We start from the raw sequence: 19947 nt of genomic DNA, 5'->3' as shown, positions 1-19947 counted from the left end.
TCAGAAAGCGTTAGTCTGTGCCCTGCTCTCCCCTACGTCCTTACTGAAATATATCTGCGAAGCAGCTGTGGGCCACCACTATCACCTACAACTGTGTGTCACGGTTCATGAATTCACCTGTTCGCCCTGCACTGTGTTATGTGGCACGTGAGTGTTGGTGCATGTGTGTGGTGGTGGGCGTGGCAGCTGATTATTTCCCCGCTGATTTCAGCACCAGCTGCCACTTGTTTCCTGGGTCTACTTATACCCATTGTCTAGCGTCTTGTGTTTGTCAGATCGTTGTTTTCGTTCCCTGTGTTGGTGTGTGTGGTTGTGTTTGGCATTCTCTCTCGCTCTCCAGCAGGATTGTTGGCGTTGCCTGAGTTTGGACTTTGCTTGTTTGTCTCGGAGGATCGCTCTGCTTGCTTTCCAGAGGATCGCTCTTCTCTGCCCTCGAGGATTTTCCTGGCAGATCTCTGACCCGCTCTGCCTTCTGTGGATCTTGCCTTCCCCTCTGCTGAGGGTTCGCCACACACACTCAGGACATCGACACACACACACAGGACATCGTCCCACGGGATTCGTCACTCTGCAGCGTCCTTCACTCACCATTGCACGGACCTGGGATCGGGTCTGCCCATTGGGATCCTGCGCTACCAGTGCTGACGTCACCATCACCCCATCGAACTCTGACTCTCTTTCTTCTTGCATTATTATAATAAACGAGTTTGCACTTGCTTTTGAATCCTCTGCCTTTATTCCCGTGACAGAACGATCTGACCAAGCATGGATTCAGCGAGTGCACCAGGATTATCTGAATTCGTTTCCAGATGCGTCACCCGCATGGATCAACAGGAGGAGCAGATGGCCGCGACTGGTCGGGCTATTCAAGCATTGGTAGCGCAGGTGTCCGGGCTCACCCAACAACTACAACAATCACACATGCCCGCTGCGCCACCCACGCCGCCTACTCCCCCAACTCCATCCTCCGGGGAACGACCCCGCGAACCACGACTACCCACTCCAGAGCCCTATTCCGGTGAGCCTAATTTCTGCAGACCATTTCTGACGAAGTGTTCACTGTTCTTCTCACTGCAGCCTATCACCTTTGAGTCCGAAGCGTCCAAGGTGGCCTTCGTACTCACCTTACTCACTGGACGGGCGGCCCAGTGGGGTACGGCGGCGTGGGAGAATCAATTACCATGCTGTGCCTCGTTCCAAGACCTTCAAGAGGAGATGCGGCGAGTGTTCGACCGGGCGGTGAGCGGACGAGAGGCCGCTCGCGTGCTGGCTGATCTTCGCCAAGGGGCCGGATCCGTCTCGGACTACTCCATCGAATTCCGAACACTCGCTGCCGAATGCAACTGGAACGAGGAGGCGCAGTGGGACATGTTCCTGCATGGGTTGGCTGACCGTGTCCAGGCGGAGATTTACGCGCTGGACCTGCCTAAGACCCTAGAGGGGCTCATCGACCTGGCCTTACGAGTGGATGCTCGTCTTCATCGTGCGGAGTCAAGAGTTCTACGGTCCAGAGTCCAGAGTCGGCAGGAACGTCCACTGGCGATCGGCGGCGACACGGTCAGTCCGGATTGCCATCACGAACCCATGCAGGTGGGTGGAGCCCGGCTCTCCCGGGAGGAGAGAGAACGCCGGAGGTCCCAGAGGCTGTGCATGTACTGTGGTGGCAACGGTCACTTTCTCAAGGAATGCCCGGTAAAAGATCGAGCCCGGTAGTAAGTAGGAGGCTACTATCGGGCGGGATCTCCAGGAAGAATGCCTCCTCATCAACTCTCCTCCCGGTGACACTCCAATGGGCAACCCGATCTCATCGCTGCCAAGCACTGTTGGACTCGGGGGCCGAGGGAAGTTTCATTGACTCTCAACTTGCTCACCAGCTGGGGATAACACTCACACCTCTCACCAACCCCATCCATGTCAACGCACTCAACGGTCAAGATTTACCCCGCATCACCCACCGCACGGAACCGTTACGCCTCATCACATCCGGGAATCACTCCGAGGAAATATCCCTGTTTGCTATGGACTCACCTCAGACTCCGGTGGTGTTGGGTCACCCCTGGTTGGTGAAGCACTGCCCGCAGGTGGATTGGGGTAGGAGTGCGATCCTGGCATGGAGTAAGGAGTGTTATGCCTCTTGTCTTGTCTCTGCCTGTTCGTCTGTTTCTAGTGTTGTTTTACAGGAGGAGCCGGTGAATTTGTCTAACGTGCCCGCTGAGTACCTCGATCTGAAGGAAGTGTTCAGTAAGTCCCGAGCTGCCTCTCTACCTCCGCACCGTCCCTACGACTGTGCTATAGATTTACTGCCAGGTACGTCTCCGCCTAAGGGCAAGTAATACTCTCTCTCGATTCCTGAGAGGGAGGCCATGGAGAAATACATTTCTGATTCACTAGCAGCTGGGTTCATTCGTCAATCTTCTTCTCCAGCGGGGGCGGGGTTCTTTTTCGTTGGTAAGAAGGATGGTTCTCTGCGACCTTGCATTGATTACCGAGGGCTGAACAACATTACGGTAAAGAATACCTACCCTTTGCCGCTAATGTCTTCAGCCTTCGAGAGGTTGCAGGGAGCATCGTTTTTCACGAAATTGGATTTACGTAATGCTTATCATTTGGTTCGCATAAGAGAGGGGGATGAATGGAAGACTGCGTTTAACACCCCTAGGGGCCATTTTGAATACTTGGTCATGCCCTTCGGGCTGTCCAACTCCCCTGCCGTTTTCCAAGCACTCGTCAATGACGTGCTGAGAGACATGGTAGATCAGTTCATTTATGTCTACCTGGACGACATACTGATATTTTCGTCGTCTCTCCAGGAACACGTTCAGCACGTCAGACGAGTGCTCCAGAGGTTGCTAGTGAATGGGCTTTTTGTCAAGGCGGAGAAATGCGATTTTCATGCACAGTCTGTTCCTTTCCTAGGTTACATCATCTCGTCCGAGGGAATACGCATGGATCCCGATAAGGTTAAGGCTGTGGTAGAGTGGCCAAGTCCAGATTCCCGTAAGGCCCTACAGCGGTTTCTGGGGTTCGCCAACTTCTACCGGCGTTTCATTCGCAATTTCAGCCAACTAGCCGCACCTCTGACTGCCTTGACCTCTCCCAAGACTACGTTCAGGTGGTCTAATGCCGCCGAGGCGGCATTTTCCAACCTGAAGAGCCGCTTCGTTTCGGCTCCCATCCTGATTACCCCTGATCCATCACGTCAGTTCGTGGTAGAGGTCGACGCGTCAGAGGTGGGGATAGGAGCGGTTCTTTCCCAGCGTTCTTCCTCGGATGACAAGATGCACCCATGCGCGTTTCTTTCTCATCGTCTATCGCCGGCCGAACGCAATTATGACATTGGTAATAGAGAGTTGTTGGCAGTAAAGTTCGCGTTGGAAGAATGGCGTCACTGGTTAGAAGGGTCAGGGGTGCCTTTTATAGTCTGGACCGATCACAAGAATTTGGAATATATCAGAACTGCTAAAAGGCTTAACTCTAGGCAGGCTCGGTGGGCCCTATTTTTCGGTCGCTTCGATTTTTCGCTTTCATACCGGCCGGGTTCGAAAAACATCAAGCCCGACGCGTTGTCTCGTGTTTTTGACCGTTCCGAACGCCCGTCTACTCCCGAGTGTATTTTACCGGAGAACATCATTGTTTCCACACTCACATGGGAGATCGAGTCGAAGGTCCAAGCGGCCTTAGAAGGGGTAACGCCTCCGCCCGGTGGGCCACCGAGTCGTTTATTTGTGCCAGAGGGGCTACGTTCAGACGTCATCCGTTGGGGTCATTGTTCTAACGTAGCATGCCATCCAGGAGCTAATCGCACCAGTTTTTTGGTCAAGCAACGGTTCTGGTGGCCAACTATGGCTCGTGACATCCGAGATTTTGTTTTGGCTTGTTCGGTCTGTGCCACAGGTAAGACTTCCAATCGCCCTCCAGATGGGTTACTCCAACCGCTGTCTGTTCCTTCGAGACCCTGGTCCCACATAGCGCTAGATTTTGTAACCGCCCTCCCACCCTCCCAAGGCAAGACGGTGGTTTTAACCGTCGTGGACCGGTTCTCGAAGGCAACTCATTTTATCCCCTTGGCCAAATTACCTTCTGCCAAGGAGACAGCGGTGGCTGTCATAGACCAGGTCTTTCGCTTACATGGCCTCCCGATAGATGTGGTCTCTGACAGGGGGCCCCAATTTGTGTCCAAATTCTGGCGTGAGTTTTGTAGATTGCTGGGGGCGACGGTTAGTCTGTCTTCGGGTTTCCATCCCCAGAGCAATGGGCAGACGGAGCGAGCCAATCAGGACCTTGGGAGAGTGTTACGATGTATGGTTGCCAAGAATCCTTCCTCCTGGAGCCAACAACTCTCTATGGTGGAGTACGCACACAATTCGTTACCAGTGTCATCCACGGGCCTCACTCCGTTTGAAGCTAGTATAGGGTACCAGCCACCTATTTTTCCCAGTCTGGAATCCGAAGTCGCGGTCCCCTCCGCTCACGCCTTCGTCCAGAGGTGCCGTCGCACATGGACCAGAGCCCGCGAGACTCTGCTCCAAGTGGGAGCACGCACCAAGGCTAAGGCCGATCGCCACCGGTCGAAGCCACCCGTTTACGTCGTAGGCCAAAAAGTGTGGCTTTCTACCAAGAATATTCCGATCCGCGCCGTTAGCAATAAGTTAGCTCCCAAATTTATTGGCCCGTTCACTGTCACCAAGATCATTAATCCGGTGGCAGTCCGCCTCAAACTCCCTCCAGTGTACAGGAGGATCCATTCCGTATTCCATGTTTCCAAATTAAAACCTGTGTTTCATTCACCTATTAATCCGCCGGTCCCGGTTCCTCCACCGCCGCGTCTCGTAGATGGGGAACCTACATATTCGGTTAATCGTATCCTGGACTCGAGACGGAGGGGACGCGGATTTCAGTATTTGGTGGACTGGGAAGGTTACGGTCCGGAGGAGAGAAGTTGGGTTCCTGCTAGGGACATTCTGGATCACTCTCTTATCGATGATTTCAATCGACAGGTAGGTCCTCCTGGGAGCGCCAAGAGGCGCTCTTAGGGGGAGGGGTACTGTCACGGTTCATGAATTCACCTGTTCGCCCTGCACTGTGTTATGTGGTACGTGAGTGTTGGTGCATGTGTGTGGTGGTGGGCGTGGCAGCTGATTATTTCCCCGCTGATTTCAGCACCAGCTGCCACTTGTTTCCTGGGTCTACTTATACCCATTGTCTAGCGTCTTGTGTTTGTCAGATCGTTGTTTTCGTTCCCTGTGTTGGTGTGTGTGGTTGTGTTTGGCATTCTCTCTCGCTCTCCAGCAGGATTGTTGGCGTTGCCTGAGTTTGGACTTTGCTTGTTTGTCTCGGAGGATCGCTCTGCTTGCTTTCCAGAGGATCGCTCTTCTCTGCCCTCGAGGATTTTCCTGGCAGATCTCTGACCCGCTCTGCCTTCTGTGGATCTTGCCTTCCCCTCTGCTGAGGGTTCGCCACACACACTCAGGACATCGACACACACACACAGGACATCGTCACACGGGATTCGTCACTCTGCAGCGTCCTTCACTCACCATTGCACGGACCTGGGATCGGGTCTGCCCATTGGGATCCTGCGCTACCAGTGCTGACGTCACCATCACCCCATCGAACTCTGACTCTCTTTCTTCTTGCATTATTATAATAAACGAGTTTGCACTTGCTTTTGAATCCTCTGCCTTTATTCCCGTGACACTGTGTCTATCAATGCAGATTGTCTGTCGTTTTTACAACTTTGACTAAAAATAAAGAATGGAGCAAGATTTGTTTCATCAGTCGTTCACATATGTGCTGGGCTAACAAATGCACCGTTATTGATAAAGTTTCCGCATGTGTGTAAGTTAGAAATATACACATGGGTCTGTTGATGGACGTACACTTATTAATGCTGATGGTGAGGACATAAAGCTGTATCATCTCATTAAGTACCTCAAACTTAGTAGTGTATCACTGAGAAACGGCCTGCTCAAGTCTAGTTATAAATAACTAGTTATTCCAATTTTATGTCAGCGGACTCTTGCTCTGATCAGTATGGTAAAATCAACATCATTATTACTGTCTTTACAATATGTGCAATCGCTGAGCTTTAGAAAGCCTCCGGAGCTGAAGTTCACTTATGATAATAGTGTTTAGCTTCCGGAATACGTGCTGTGTGCAGCAGACCAATCACAACAGAATGGGCAATCTGACCAATCAGAGAAGAGTAGACCAATCACAACAGACTGGGCCATCTGACCAATCAGAGAAGAGTAGACCAATCACAACAGACTGGGCCATCTGACCAATCAGAGAAAAGTAGACCAATCACAACAGACTGGGCCATCTGACCAATCAGAGCAGAGCAGGCTAGCAGAAAGAAGTGATTTAGAGAGTCGGATTCATTAATCGAGTCATTTGAGAATCATTGAAACATTTATATTTTGAGAAAATTAAAGCCCTTTGATCCATTTACAACTGTTGCAGGAGAACATTAGGAGCCTTTAAAATAGCATACTACGGGCACTTTAAACAAAAGTAACCACTTTTTATGATTTATTTTCACACACAATATTTTGCTACATCAATGTTCACTAAAAACTTAAATTAGGCTATCTAGAGCAAGGGAAGAAAAAAAATTAATTATCAAAGAACTTAAAGGGTTAGTTCACCCAAAAATGAAAATTATGTCATTAATTACTCACCCTCATGTCATTGGACACCTGTAACACCTTCGTTCATCTTCAGAACACAAATGAAGATATTTTAGTGTAAAGCTGAGAAAGGCTTCAGATAGGCCTCCATTGGCATTCAGTCCATTCCCACTGACCCACACACAAGACCCATAAAGGCCCTAAAGACTACTAAAGACGTTACAAAGTCCATCTCACTACAGCGGCTGGACAATCATTTTACAATGCGACGAGAATAGTTATTGTGCGCACAAAAATCAAAATAACGATATAATCCACCAAATTATTGACGTGAACTTGACGCATGCGCGAGAATATGCCGCAGCTCCGCCGTTTGAATCATAGCGAATACACGACCCGGAAGAGGTGGAGCGCCGCTATCGCATGAGTTCACGTCCGAGACCTACACGGAAGACAATATCTTGGCAGATAAAGCCATTATTTTGATTTTTTTTTGCGCACAAAAAATGTTCTCGCTGCTTGGTACATTTATTGTCCAGCCGCTGTAGTGAGACAGACTTTGTAATCAAAGTCTTTAGTGCCTTTATGGGTCTTTTGAGTGGGTCAGTCGAAATGTACTAAATCCCAATGGAGGCCTATTTGAAGCCTTTCTCAGCCATCAGCTTTCATCAAAAATATCTTCATTTGTGTTCTGAAGATGAACGAAGGTGTTACAGGTGTTACAGGTGTATGAGGGTGAGTAATTAATGAAATAATTTTCATTTTTGGGTGAACTAACCCTTTAATCACTGACTTCAGTCTAGCGCGAGTTTACGCACTGTCACAAATACTCCCGTTATAATCACTGAAGCTGTCTGAACTGTATATATTAGAGGTCGACCGATTCATCAGATTTGCCGATTAATCGGCATCGATAGCTGATTGGTGGAACAATCGGTTATCGGCAAAAATCAATACCGATAGTTTTTCCCGGTTTGCGTCCATTGCGGGAGCGGCTGAGAAGGCTGCTGTCATTACACAGTAGCCCATGAGAGCTCTGAGAAGGGTCTGCTGGCATTATATAGCACGAGAGCGGCCTCTAGAGGACAAATAAAAAACTATCACTGTTTACATTAACGCGTGAGGACACGTGAGGCTGCGCTTCACTTCACACGCTGCACAGAGCGCTGACACATCTGATGCGCGTTTAAAACACCAACAGAGAAACGGTATGAATACAGAACACTTCAGTACATGTTGCCAAATCATTATAAAGTCATTGATTTGTTGACTATATGCTTTAGCAGGGGAAGAACAGCAGTATATGTACTTTGTCATCGAGGCTGACAGGACGCTAATATTAGCAGCAACTAGGGCTGCACGTTTTCAAGTTTTTCATTAACCGTTAACCGAGGCCCTTAGCGGTTAATACTCGGTTAACCATAGTGTGCGTCAGGGTTATTATTAGCTTATTAATTTGACGACCACCATCTCCGTAGTGAACGCGCCTATAGAGAGAAATGCACATCATGGATTACACAATCAGAGAGTAGCCTATTTCTTTTCGTTTTAAATTGTTAAAAGACATTTCAAGTTTCTTAAGATATATTTCATGTCTGCGAGGCGTACGCTGAGTTTCGTTAAATTAGGATGAGATGCGCTCCAGTTCACGAGCAATGCGAGTGGCCGCCTGCACGATTAGAGCATGTAACGTTAGTAAAATATGCAGCGGAGAATGATTCACACAGACAGCGTTTGACTCGCGCGGCTGAGCCTCTCCCGGCAGAGAGTTCAAGCATCTGTGGACTCGTTCCTTCAGCTGTGGCCATCTTGCTTTCAGTCCGCGATCAGCTTTTTTGTTTTCTCATCACAGTTAAAGAAACCTCTGCTTTTCTCTAGTCATTCACAAGTTTCTCACTTCAAACTTTCTCTCTTCTGCTCCGTTATGTACAGCGCGCGCGGCTCCCGCTCTGCTTCTGCCCTAATGCGACTTTTATTTCAGTGCGACGTATGTTATTTTCCTCTTCATGACGCATATTTTGACTGATGCGACTCATACTCCGGAGCAACTTATAGCCTGAAAAATGCGGTAAGCACTGCATTGCAATACTTGCATTTCGCCCCGTCACTCTCATTTTTAAAGTGCTCACACGCTTTCTTTGCCCGCTTAGAAAGCGGGTCATGACTTCTTCTTGTGGATATTACAAATGTCTGGGAGCGCTCTGGCGGTCTATAGGGGTGCAAACATATATTACAACTAAATTCAAGGCACGTCATTGACGCCACTTAACCGAGCAAAATGTTTCACTCGGTTACGCAATTTTTAACGGTTAATCGGTCAATCGGTTAACCATGGACACCCCTAGCAGCAACGGTTACCTCAAGCAATTAAAACGATGTAACTGAGAAACTTTTTTTGATGTGAGAAACTGTATTATGTATCCAACAGAAATATAAACGCATTAGACGTCAATACATATGTTGTTATTTTGATAAGAAAACCGTTGTGTTCTAAAAAAGCGAACTGTTTGGATTTATATGAAATGATAACACTTAATATAATACAATAATATTCAATTTGTAACATTAAGTAAGGTTAATAAATGCTGTAGGAGTATTATTCATTGTTAGTTTTATCTGTTAACCTTTTTTATGCACTATGAACTAACATGAATGATTAAGGTAGAATTGCATTGCTTGAATATTAATACATGCTGTAAAATGTACATTACATAATGCATTTAGTTAATTTAAGCTAGCTAAATAAATACATCATTGTTAACAAATGGTATTTGCAGTCTGTTACCTGACATTTACATACATGTTTCTAGGTTATAGCTAAAGAAACATTTATTTGTAATATTTTAATGTTTTAGTTATTTTCTGTAGAATTTTTTTTCTGTTAGAACTCATTTTAAAATCTTCATATTTACATATGAAATTTAACACATTTTCATGGTTCAGTACTTTTTAAAATTTCTTGTAATAAAGTTCAGCACTGCTTTTTTACCTGTTCTATTATGTATTATTATTATATTTTAATCTAGTATGTTTTTAAAAACTATCGGTCGATTAATCGGTTATCGGCAAGAGAGGTCCAACCTAGCTATCGGTATCGGTAAAATCCACTATCGGTCGACCTCTAGTATATATCTGCACTTGTTTATGATGAGAGACTTCATGAGAGTGCTGAATTCCGCAACGAGAGCGCGCTAATCTGAATGCCTGTGATTGGACAGTGGATTCATAAGCACAACAGAATTATGTGTGATTGGTTATAATGCACAATGCTGTAAAACACATAAAAAATGATGCCACATGAGCAGATCTTAATATAATGCTATAATTGTTATTTAATTCTCATTTTATTACTAGATTTTATTTGATTGTGCAGACACCTGCAGAAGTCCCTGTTAATTTCAGACCCATGGTCCACACTTAAGCACACTCTGCCTATGATTTACAATTAGGAGAACACAGAATGCTAGTTTAAAGATGGATCCAAAGCCATACATGCACTGTATGCAAAATTCAGTTCAAACCAAAGTTTGCAACAAACGTGAACACACAGATACACACAATGCAGCTAACCTGTGGTCTGTTGTCTAATTGCTTTGAAGGAGCTCTTGTCCAGGCCTTTATTGAGCCGCTGTCTGGAAGGAGAAGTGGATCTGGGCTTACGGCTCAGCTGGAGGCTGGACCAGTGTCCTCTATGATACCTCTGGTACCTCTGGGCAAAATTTGGACGATGGAAATTACGCTCCTCCATAGTCCTGAAAAACCTGAAGCTAAGAAAAGGAGAAATAGTCATAATTAATCATTGTGAAACCAAAAGCTATTCACAAACCATAAAAATTTTGATATTTAATTTTATGTTGTACTACAAACCCTCAAAATCAGCAGACACTTTCAAACCCGATTGCAAAAAAAGTTTGGACACTGTACAAATTGTGAATAAAAAGAAATGCAATAATTTACAAATCTCATAAGCTTATATTTTATTCACAATATAATATAGATAACATATCAAATGTTGAAAGTGATACATTTTGAAACATCATGCCAAATATTGTCTCATTTTGGATTTCATGAGAGCTACACATTCCAAAAAAAGTTGGGAAAGGTAGAAATAAGAGGTCAGAAAATGTTCATATAAGGAACAGCTGGAGGACCAACTTGCAGCTTATTAGGTCAAATGGCAACATGATTGGGTATAAAAGAGCCTCTCAGAGCGGCAGTGTCTCTCAGAAGGCAAGATGGGCAGAGGATCACCAATTCCCCCAATGCTGCGGCGGACAATAGTGGAGCAATATCAGAAAGGAGTTTCTCAGAGAACAACTGCAAAGAGCAATTGGTACTGAATTGGCCAGCCTGCAGTCCAGATCTTTCACCCATAGAAAACATTTGGTGCATCATAAAGAAGATGCGACAAAGAAGACCTAAGACAGTTTAGCAAATAAAAGCCTGTGTTAGACAAGATTGGGACAACATATTCTTAAAATTAAGCAACTTGTCTTCTCAGTCCCCAGAGGTTTGCAGACTGTAATATAAAGAAGAGTGGGTGACACACAGGGGGAAACATGGTCTTGGCACAACTTTTTTGAGATGTGTTGATGCCATTTTAAGCATTTAAACATTTGATATGTCATCTAAATTGTATTTTGAATAAAATATTGCAATTTGAATCTTCCCCATCATTGGATTCTATTTTTATTCACAATTTGTAGTGTCCCAACTTTTTTTGAATTAGGTTTGTACATGCTAGAAGGTCTGACCAGATATTTTAATAAAATCCCTCAATAAATCTACCTATTTAATTGAAATAACTGGATTAAGTTAGGTAACAAATTAGGCTTCCTTACAATGTAAAGTCATTTTGAAATTGTTCAGGTTGATAACAGTTATTCACCAATCCCTTTATTTTCCTGTATAAGCACTTTATACACTGGTTTTATATAGTAACTTTGACCAACAAGCATTTCAAATAACCAAAGCAGTGCTGGGTTTTGATAGGCTCTGACTTGTCGAAAAGCAAAGGGTGTAATTTTGATTCCTCCCCAGTGAATGGTCAAATCGGATTGCCATGCCTCATCTGAATGATGATGGAGCAGATATTTGCATATCTTTAACAATCTCAAAATGATTTGTATATGTATTTAAATAAAACCAGAACTGGGCAGGGTTTACATTCATACAATTACTTGAGAAGACATTGGGCCCTATCTTGCACCCAGCGCAATTGACTTTGCACACCGACACATGTGTCATTCCTATTTATACTTATTTTGCACCTGCGCAAAGCGAGCTTTTCCCTCCACAGAAGACCATAATAATAAAAAAAAATTAACACATTGTGGTGTGCCACGAAGATGTGAAAAATAGGCATAAATCTAGCTTACAAAATTATTCAGGCTTATTGTAGTAATTAAGGATCAGACCTGTTTGCCCAATAGTGGCAAGACATATCTGTATAAAAGGACATCTGACAAATTGGTTTGTCCGTCAAGAACCAGGAAAAAAAATCGACTGAAAAACTAAAAAACTGTTTAACCAACGCTATTGTGGGTGTGTTTCTCCAATCCCCATACAACACAACTCCTCTGTCTTTCAATCCCTTACGAAAGGAAAATATATTTACCAATATATTAGTTGAAATATATTTTAATATATTGTAAATATATGGAATAATATATTGATGGTATTATAAAATATATTATATATTCATGTAATATATTCCAAAATATACAAATGATTGCCGCTTTCAATATATTGCAATATATTGAAAGATTAATTCCCATATATGTGAATATATTGCCTAATGTATTGCATGAAATTTTCCAATATACTGCAATATATTTTTGTTTCGTAAGGGCTGCTCTTACAAGAACGTGCGCCTGGTGAATACGCCATAATAATAGCGACCCATAATGGAACTTGCGCAGCTGCTTTTAAAGGGAATGCTGGATGCCGCTCTGATTGGTTTATTCACGTTACGCCCAAACCGCACCTATGAATAATGAAGCTACTTCAGACCAACCCATTTTAGATTTGCGCCGGGCGCAAGAGCCATTTATCCCGCCGGGAAAACAGCAACAGCGCCGAGACCCGCCCACAAAGTTACTTACGCTCCGCGCTTTGACACTTGCGTTTCAGATCGTTAAAATAGGGCCCATTTTGTCTGTGGTTATTATTGAACAAATATAACTTGTATAATTATGATTATAACATTTATTGAAACTCTTCTAACTGTCAGAGCCGATAGCCTTGTAGGCAGTGTTTCGAGATGTGCTTCGGTTGTATCCTAGGTTGGGACCTTTCTCGATCCCGATACATACATTTTTAAATATCTTCTAATTAAAACCACAATACTAAATGTTAAATAAAACAAAACAAGCTTATGTTTTATTTTCCAGAGGAACTTTGTGTAGAGTTATGTGAGGGCAATCATTCACAAACTCAAACGAGAGGAGTCGGACTCTGTAAACTCTTCTCTATCGGACTTAGAAAAAATATTCTGTGGGGGAAAATACTAAGACAATGTTAACTATGCATACAAATCTGGAAAAAAGAGATAAAGAATAGGCCTACATAAATGCCAAGTGAAACCTTTAAATACATCAGGTAAAGATAATGTTCATGATTCAGTGTGGATCCGTACTCTTGACTGAGCGCTGGTTTAATTCCTGAGTTTGATTTGTGATCATGCTGTGCTTATATCCATATCAAACCTAAGAACGTGTGTATGATGTGGTTGTCCTGGTTTGCGTTTGTATCGTCTTGTTTCGAGTTTGTTTTTGATCTGTTTTCGTCTTCTTGTTTTGCTGTCAGCCTGTTCATTGGTTCTGTCACCCTCGCCTGTTTCCCTGACCTGTTTGTCACTATGGCAGTTTCTCAATACCAAGTACGCAAACTTCTGACTTGTGTCATTGGTAGTTCAGACTTGTGAAGTTCGACTCGGGAGAACAAACTCCAGAGGACGGGAATAATTGTACTTATCCAATCAAAGTTAATTCATAAAAAACTTTTATCAAGGATCGAGACCAGTATCCCAGAATGCATCTCGCACTGACCAGCAAGAGTCAATAGTGGTCGAGAAATTTTAAAATGCCACTGTTAATGTGTCATGAATAGTAGTTCTAATTGTTTTTAGGTGAGCATGTTCTTGTTTAATAAAGCTCAAATCTGTAGATTCTCATGAATTTATCATTTGTTCCCTGCCTAATCGTTTTGGCTGAGGGCAAAGTGAAGTTTCATAACATTATATTTTTAGGCTATTTAACGTTACCGTTGTAGCGCTGCATTTGTTTGACTAAATTGTTAGCTTTATTTCTTGTATAGCTTCTTATACTTGTTTATATCATTGATCACACATAAACTGACATTTAACAAAAAGGGACTGGGTTGTATTTTATGTCATATTTCATTTTATTATAGTGATAATCATATATATGCACACTTGTCTGAACCACATATTAATGCTTTGTTTTAATGTAAATGAAAAGGCAGATGCAGGTTTTTTTATATTTTGTTTTATTATAAATATACACGCAGTGAAGATAATATGCATTGCCTCCATACATGTGTGTGGCTATAAATTATTATTATTTTATTTTATTTTTTAATGAGGCGGAGTGGTGTTTTATAATTTATTTTGTTTTATTGTAGCCTAAAATATACATGCACTTGGCACTTGGAATTACATGGACACAAGTCAGAAGTTCATGTACTTGCTATTGAGAAACATATATTTTAGGCTCAACAAAACGAAATATGTCATAAAACACCAGTCTCTGCGTTTAAAAAAATAAAAAAATAAAATACTGTAAACATATTATACCCACACAAATGTGGTTCAGCCAATGCATACCTTGATTATCTTCACTGCATGTATATTATAACAAATTAAATACAAAACATAACACTTCCTCTTTTTATTTGCATAAAAAAATAAACATATTGTTGTGTGGTTTAGGTAATTAGCGTGCATATGATTATCACTGTAATGAAATTAAATATGGCATAAAACAGAACCCAGTCTCTTTTTGTTAAAGGTCAGTTCATGTGTAATCAATAATAGCCATTATAAAGGTATAAGAAGCTATGCAATACGTAAAGCAAACAATTCAGTCAAACATACAACGTCAGCGCTACAACTCTGCAAAGTTAAATATCCTAAAAAATATAAAATTATGAAACATCACTTTGCCCTCACTTTGCCAAAATTATCTGCCAGGGAACAAATGATAGATTCATGAGATCAGCCGTTAGATCTCTAAAAATCCTTTTAAAAATAGAAGCCTTTTAAAAATAATGCGCTGTCGATATTTTCTATAACAGATGCGATGGTGGAGTCTACACATCTCAGTTCTTCAGCAACAGCCATCATGGTTGTAAACTAATGAAACCCTCTTTACCAAGCGCTCTTTGATGACATGGCTGATTACGTTTCTGATGATAATCTGTCAATCATTGCCCTGACAATGTGATTGGTCCGAAGAGTTTCTGTTCTGGCATAATAACTCCTCTACGGATCGAGTCCAGACCGAACTTCCCGACCTAAAAATGTTGTGGGCGGGGCTAAGTTCGGCTGGCATCCAGGCTATTGAATTGCATCAATTCACAGAAATTCAATTTGGCCAACTGAAAAATTTAGATGGGATCAGTCACTAGAAAAATTTCAGTTGGAGACCTGAATTTCTTTTACAGTGTTATATCTCAGAGACATCAGAGCTAGATCGAGTGTTTGTTATGTCTGATCTATTGTTAGTTAAACTTGGGTTAACTTCTCTACTCTCTCTTCTTTCAACCGGCCATGACAGGTGCACTAAAATTATTTATCTCAAGGGCGTGCAGACTGTATTAACTTTTTTTTTGGCATATTCTTACCGAGAACGGAAATGCTTTGCCTCAAACCTGGGCCGATAGAGGCGGGTGTACCGCGAGGGACTCCTTAGTCTCTGGAAAGGCCTTCTGTTGTTCTGAAATATATACAAATACTGCTTTAAATGACATGCAACTAATGAACATCAACTGAAGTATGCTAGTCACGTCATCACGTTAGTAATAGTTAGTAATAGTAATAGTCACGTCATCACGTTAGTAATAGTTAGAAGAACAAATACAAACACATGCTAGTGTACATGGATACATTAAAGGATTGACCCAAGTGTTTATTGCTGTCTATGGAGGGGTCAGAGAGTTCATCAGGAATATCTTCATCTGTGTCTGAAGATGACAAAGGGCTGATGGGTTTAGACCCACATGAGGAATTTAAGTTTTGGGGGAACTAGCCCTTTAAGACATTGTGATTAAACTTAATTACATAAAGTATTTCATAAATGGTGATGTGTTTTAATGTAGTAATTACATTATGTAATGTAAACTTCCCATCCTACAGCATTCAACAAACTAAGGTCAGACCTTTAGACTGTAAACTTCTTAGTGTTATGTATTTTCTAACTGATTCCCAAACTTCTTACACCTTTACTGATCAAATCAAATCAAAGTTTATTTATAGAGCACCTTTTTTAAAACAACAGATGTTCACCAAAGTGCTGTACAAACAATAAAATAAAATAAAATAAAATAAAATAAAATAATAATAATTAGTAACACACACCTAAAAGAAACTCCTAACAGGCCACTCTTATACTGTGCTGTCAGCTGCACTACACAGATGTGTTTTTTTAATGTGATTTAAAAACAGCCATTGAAGGTGCCTGCCTAATGTACAAAGGCAAATTATTGCAGAGTTTGTTATTTAAATGATTATTTAAGAGAATAAAGACAATAAAATAAATTCTAGGTCTATTTGTAGTTATGAAGTAATGGATTTAAACTATTTGCAAATAATATTATATTTTATGATAAGCACACATTGTCTCCTATTGGTGTGCCGAAAACACAAAACATCTCTTGTCTTATCACATGCAGTTATGAATTATTAGTCAGCATAGGCTAAATGATCGAACATGTGGCAACACTTTACAATAAGGTTCATTAGTTAACATTAGTTGACTACATTAGTTAACATGAACTAATAATGAACTGCACTTATAAAGCATTTATTTATCTTAGTTAATGTTAATTTCAACATTTACTAATACATTATTAAAACCTTGTTAGCATTAGATAATGCACTGTGAACTAACATGAACAAACCATGAACAGCTTAACAAGTTAACAAAGATGAACAAATACAGTAACAAATGTATTGCTCATGGTTAGTTAATACATTAACTAATGTTAACTAATGAAACCTTATTGTAAAGGGTTACCGAATATTTGTAAGCGGCGAAAAGGAAGTTGGTTAGTTAGCAGCATTATTAATATTACTTTCGTCTCAGCTTTACTTTGGCCATATTGACCAAGGCTGCTAAAGGAGCGTCTGCTAACTCCACTCACCGTCCACACATATGAACATCCAATTATTTATTCAAATTAACAATATTTACAAGGTTATAATAAATGCCATGTGGGCAGATTGGTTTACTCAATGTATACGAGCTTATGCCAATATCTTGCCTGTACAGTACAAATTGTTTAAAAAAAATACAAATAGAGTACAAAATTATAAATAAAAAATACAAATACAAATAATGCAAACCAACAAAAGTGTTGTTCCCCTCATGTTCCAATGCTTGTAGTATGTTCCTATTAGTATGTCTAACTACTGGGGAAATGTTGTAATGGCTATTTACAGTACATTATTATTTTCAGGGAAAAAAGTGTTGTTGTTGTTGTTCCTAGTGTCCAAACTGACTTATTACAGGTGGGATTGTACAGTATTCACCTGTAGTAAGCCAGTCTGGCCACTAGGAACAACAACAACAAACTTTGATTTCCTGAAAATAATAATGTACTGTAAATAGCCAACACTGCAACATTGCACCTGTAGTTAGTCATACCAATAGGAACCTACTATAATTTGGAATCTGAACAAGTCAAACGGTTTTAAATGTTACGAATCATTGCATTAATACACATGACCCGTTTTAGCGCAGATGGTGTGATTGGCAGACGTTCCCTAAGGCGTCATGTCAAACCGGTCTCGTGTATTAATGAGTACAGTATGAGAATGAGTGTCTCGTGTTAATGATTGCCCTGCTCAACCCTATCGTGGTGTTGATATCTGTGTGAGAATAACTTCTCCGCTTCTTCTGTTGGCAGCTGATCAGCCTTCCTCGGTTTGATCGATCTGTGCCCTCATCATGAACTTAACAGGAAGTTATAAACCGAAGTGACTGACGCGCAAATGTCAACTCACACACACTCGCAATAACGAACAGCTGAAGTAACACAGCCACTAAACATCATGGTCTGTTTCTGTTCCTATGTTTAATAATGGGCAGTCTGATTCTGAACCCTCGAGCAGCTGCAGCGGAGCTGTAAGGATCGATTATCTGCAGGTGTCAGGTTATCGATCATGTGTTAATGTTATCGATCATACCGGTTTACTGCCGTGGTCTTCCGCACGCCTGTCCATCCTGCCCGAGGTTTTCCCGATGGATTGATCGAGTTTTGGGTTTGCTGAACATCAACACAAGCCCCGCGTTTACCGAATGAACTTATACTTTCACTTTCTGTTTTAGCTGTCGCTGCAGTCAGTGTGTGTGTGTGTGTGTGTGTGTGTGTGTGTGTGTGTGTGTGGCATGCTGTTTATTTCCCTTCCAGTGCAAACACACTGCTTTTCTGTTTTTATGTTTCCTTGTATATTAAAGGACTGGCCACATCTTTTGTGGCATGGCCTGTTTGTGCTTTAAAAAAATAAATAACAATACATCTTCTGTTTGTTTGTGTGTTTGTTTGTTTGCTGTTGTTGGGTCTCATTTAAATATCCAAATGTATCAGGATCTTATGTTCAGTGAGTGACCTTATGCTTCCAGCTTAGATTAAATACATATATTTTCAATTAATTATATAATTTCTTATTGTGAGTCTAATTTATCCTGTGAGGAAATCTGAAAGGCACTTTCAATAAAAACAGGTAATAACAATTACTAATAATAACAGTTAGTTACATTTATTATATAAAATGCAATAAAATCAAGCATCTGAAAATTTATTCATTTTCTTGAAACTTTATTTAACTGACAACATACAAAGATTTGCTATAATGTAAAGTTACTTTTTAGTAATCTTTACTTAATGTCCAATAATTTGTTGAATTAACTTAAAATAATTTAGTAATCTGAACTATTTGCATGCTATGCCTTTGTTACTTAGAAAACCCAAGTAAGCGTTACTTGTTTGAGCACCAGTTTGTCAAACCGAAAAAAGAAAAAAAAAAAAAAAGAAAAAAAAAAGTGGGTGGCCAAAGTGTTGTATATATATACACAGACTATTACACAGATTATATTTCATGTCACGTGAAATATTTTTATTTTATTTATTTTTTAAGTGTTAATATTTATGGAATAAGCTTTTATCGGGTTGATATAATCCTCTATGTTTGTGAGAATAGCAGCTGACCATGCCTGAGTCACACACAGACTTCAGCAGGCCAAACACAACACTGGTAACAAGATTTAAAATTTATTTCATTTATTTCATTTATTTTATTTTATTATTAATAAGACCTTTGAAATTGTATTTGTTGTCATTATTCTTTGTCACTATAATGACAAAAGACAAATGGTAAAATAAAGCCAAAATTAGTCAAATAAATCAATTAATTTATTCATGCTGCAATGCACTCTGGGAGTACCCTTCCTCGGATCGCAGATATAATTAAGTTGACAAAACTTAAACATTTTAAGTAAGAAGAACTTAATGGAATTAAGTAATGCTTACTTAAATGAATAAAGGCAACACGTTTGGACAATTGAATTAAGTAAACTGAACAAATTAGTTTTTGCAGTGTATGTTTTGACTGACCAACATAATTGTATTTTTAATTCATAAACAGATTTTGATTTTGATGCTGCAACACAAATAAAAGTGAAGATAATATAAAATGCCACATATCTAATAATATAAGATTAGTCCTGATTATGCTGACTGTGGAAAACATGCCTCGGTTCAAATCGAAATGTGTTGATTTATGTTCAAATCACTGGGCACATTTTCATTTGTCAGTTAAATGAAGGTTCAAGAGAATAAGAAAGAAAAAACGATTCTTGATTTTATTGCACTTTTTTTATAATCTAAACTTGTCTGGAAATGGGCTTGTAAATCCAGTAGAATCTGAAATGCATAGTCTTTATGTAGAATTTCATATCCTTATTTTGGGGAATTACTAAAAGCCTTTATTCAAAGAGAGATGACATTGGCCATGGAAAGGGATTATTTTCTCATAACTATACCCAAGGAATCACGCAATAGATGATTGGGCTTT

General features: G+C 41.0%; 1 protein-coding gene across 1 annotated transcript in view; it reads right to left on the bottom strand.

Moving 5' to 3' along the window:
• Positions 1-18215, bottom strand: part of LOC137037985 (periphilin-1) — a 32236-nt gene extending 14021 nt beyond the window's left edge. The window contains exons 1-3 of the mRNA XM_067412417.1: positions 18061-18215; positions 15498-15589; positions 10203-10399 (exon numbers count right to left, since the gene is read on the bottom strand). Of these exons, the coding sequence (XP_067268518.1) occupies positions 10203-10399; positions 15498-15589; positions 18061-18096 (325 nt within the window). The 5' untranslated portion in view covers positions 18097-18215. The remainder of the gene's footprint in view (positions 1-10202; positions 10400-15497; positions 15590-18060) is intronic.
• Between the last annotated feature and the right edge of the window lie 1732 nt (positions 18216-19947).

Source organism: Pseudorasbora parva, chromosome 13 (genome assembly GCF_024679245.1).
Source record: "Pseudorasbora parva isolate DD20220531a chromosome 13, ASM2467924v1, whole genome shotgun sequence".
Taxonomy (NCBI): Eukaryota; Metazoa; Chordata; class Actinopteri; order Cypriniformes; family Gobionidae; genus Pseudorasbora; species Pseudorasbora parva.
Note: the sequence above shows the minus strand (reverse complement) of the source record. Positions and strands in the feature narration are given on the sequence as shown.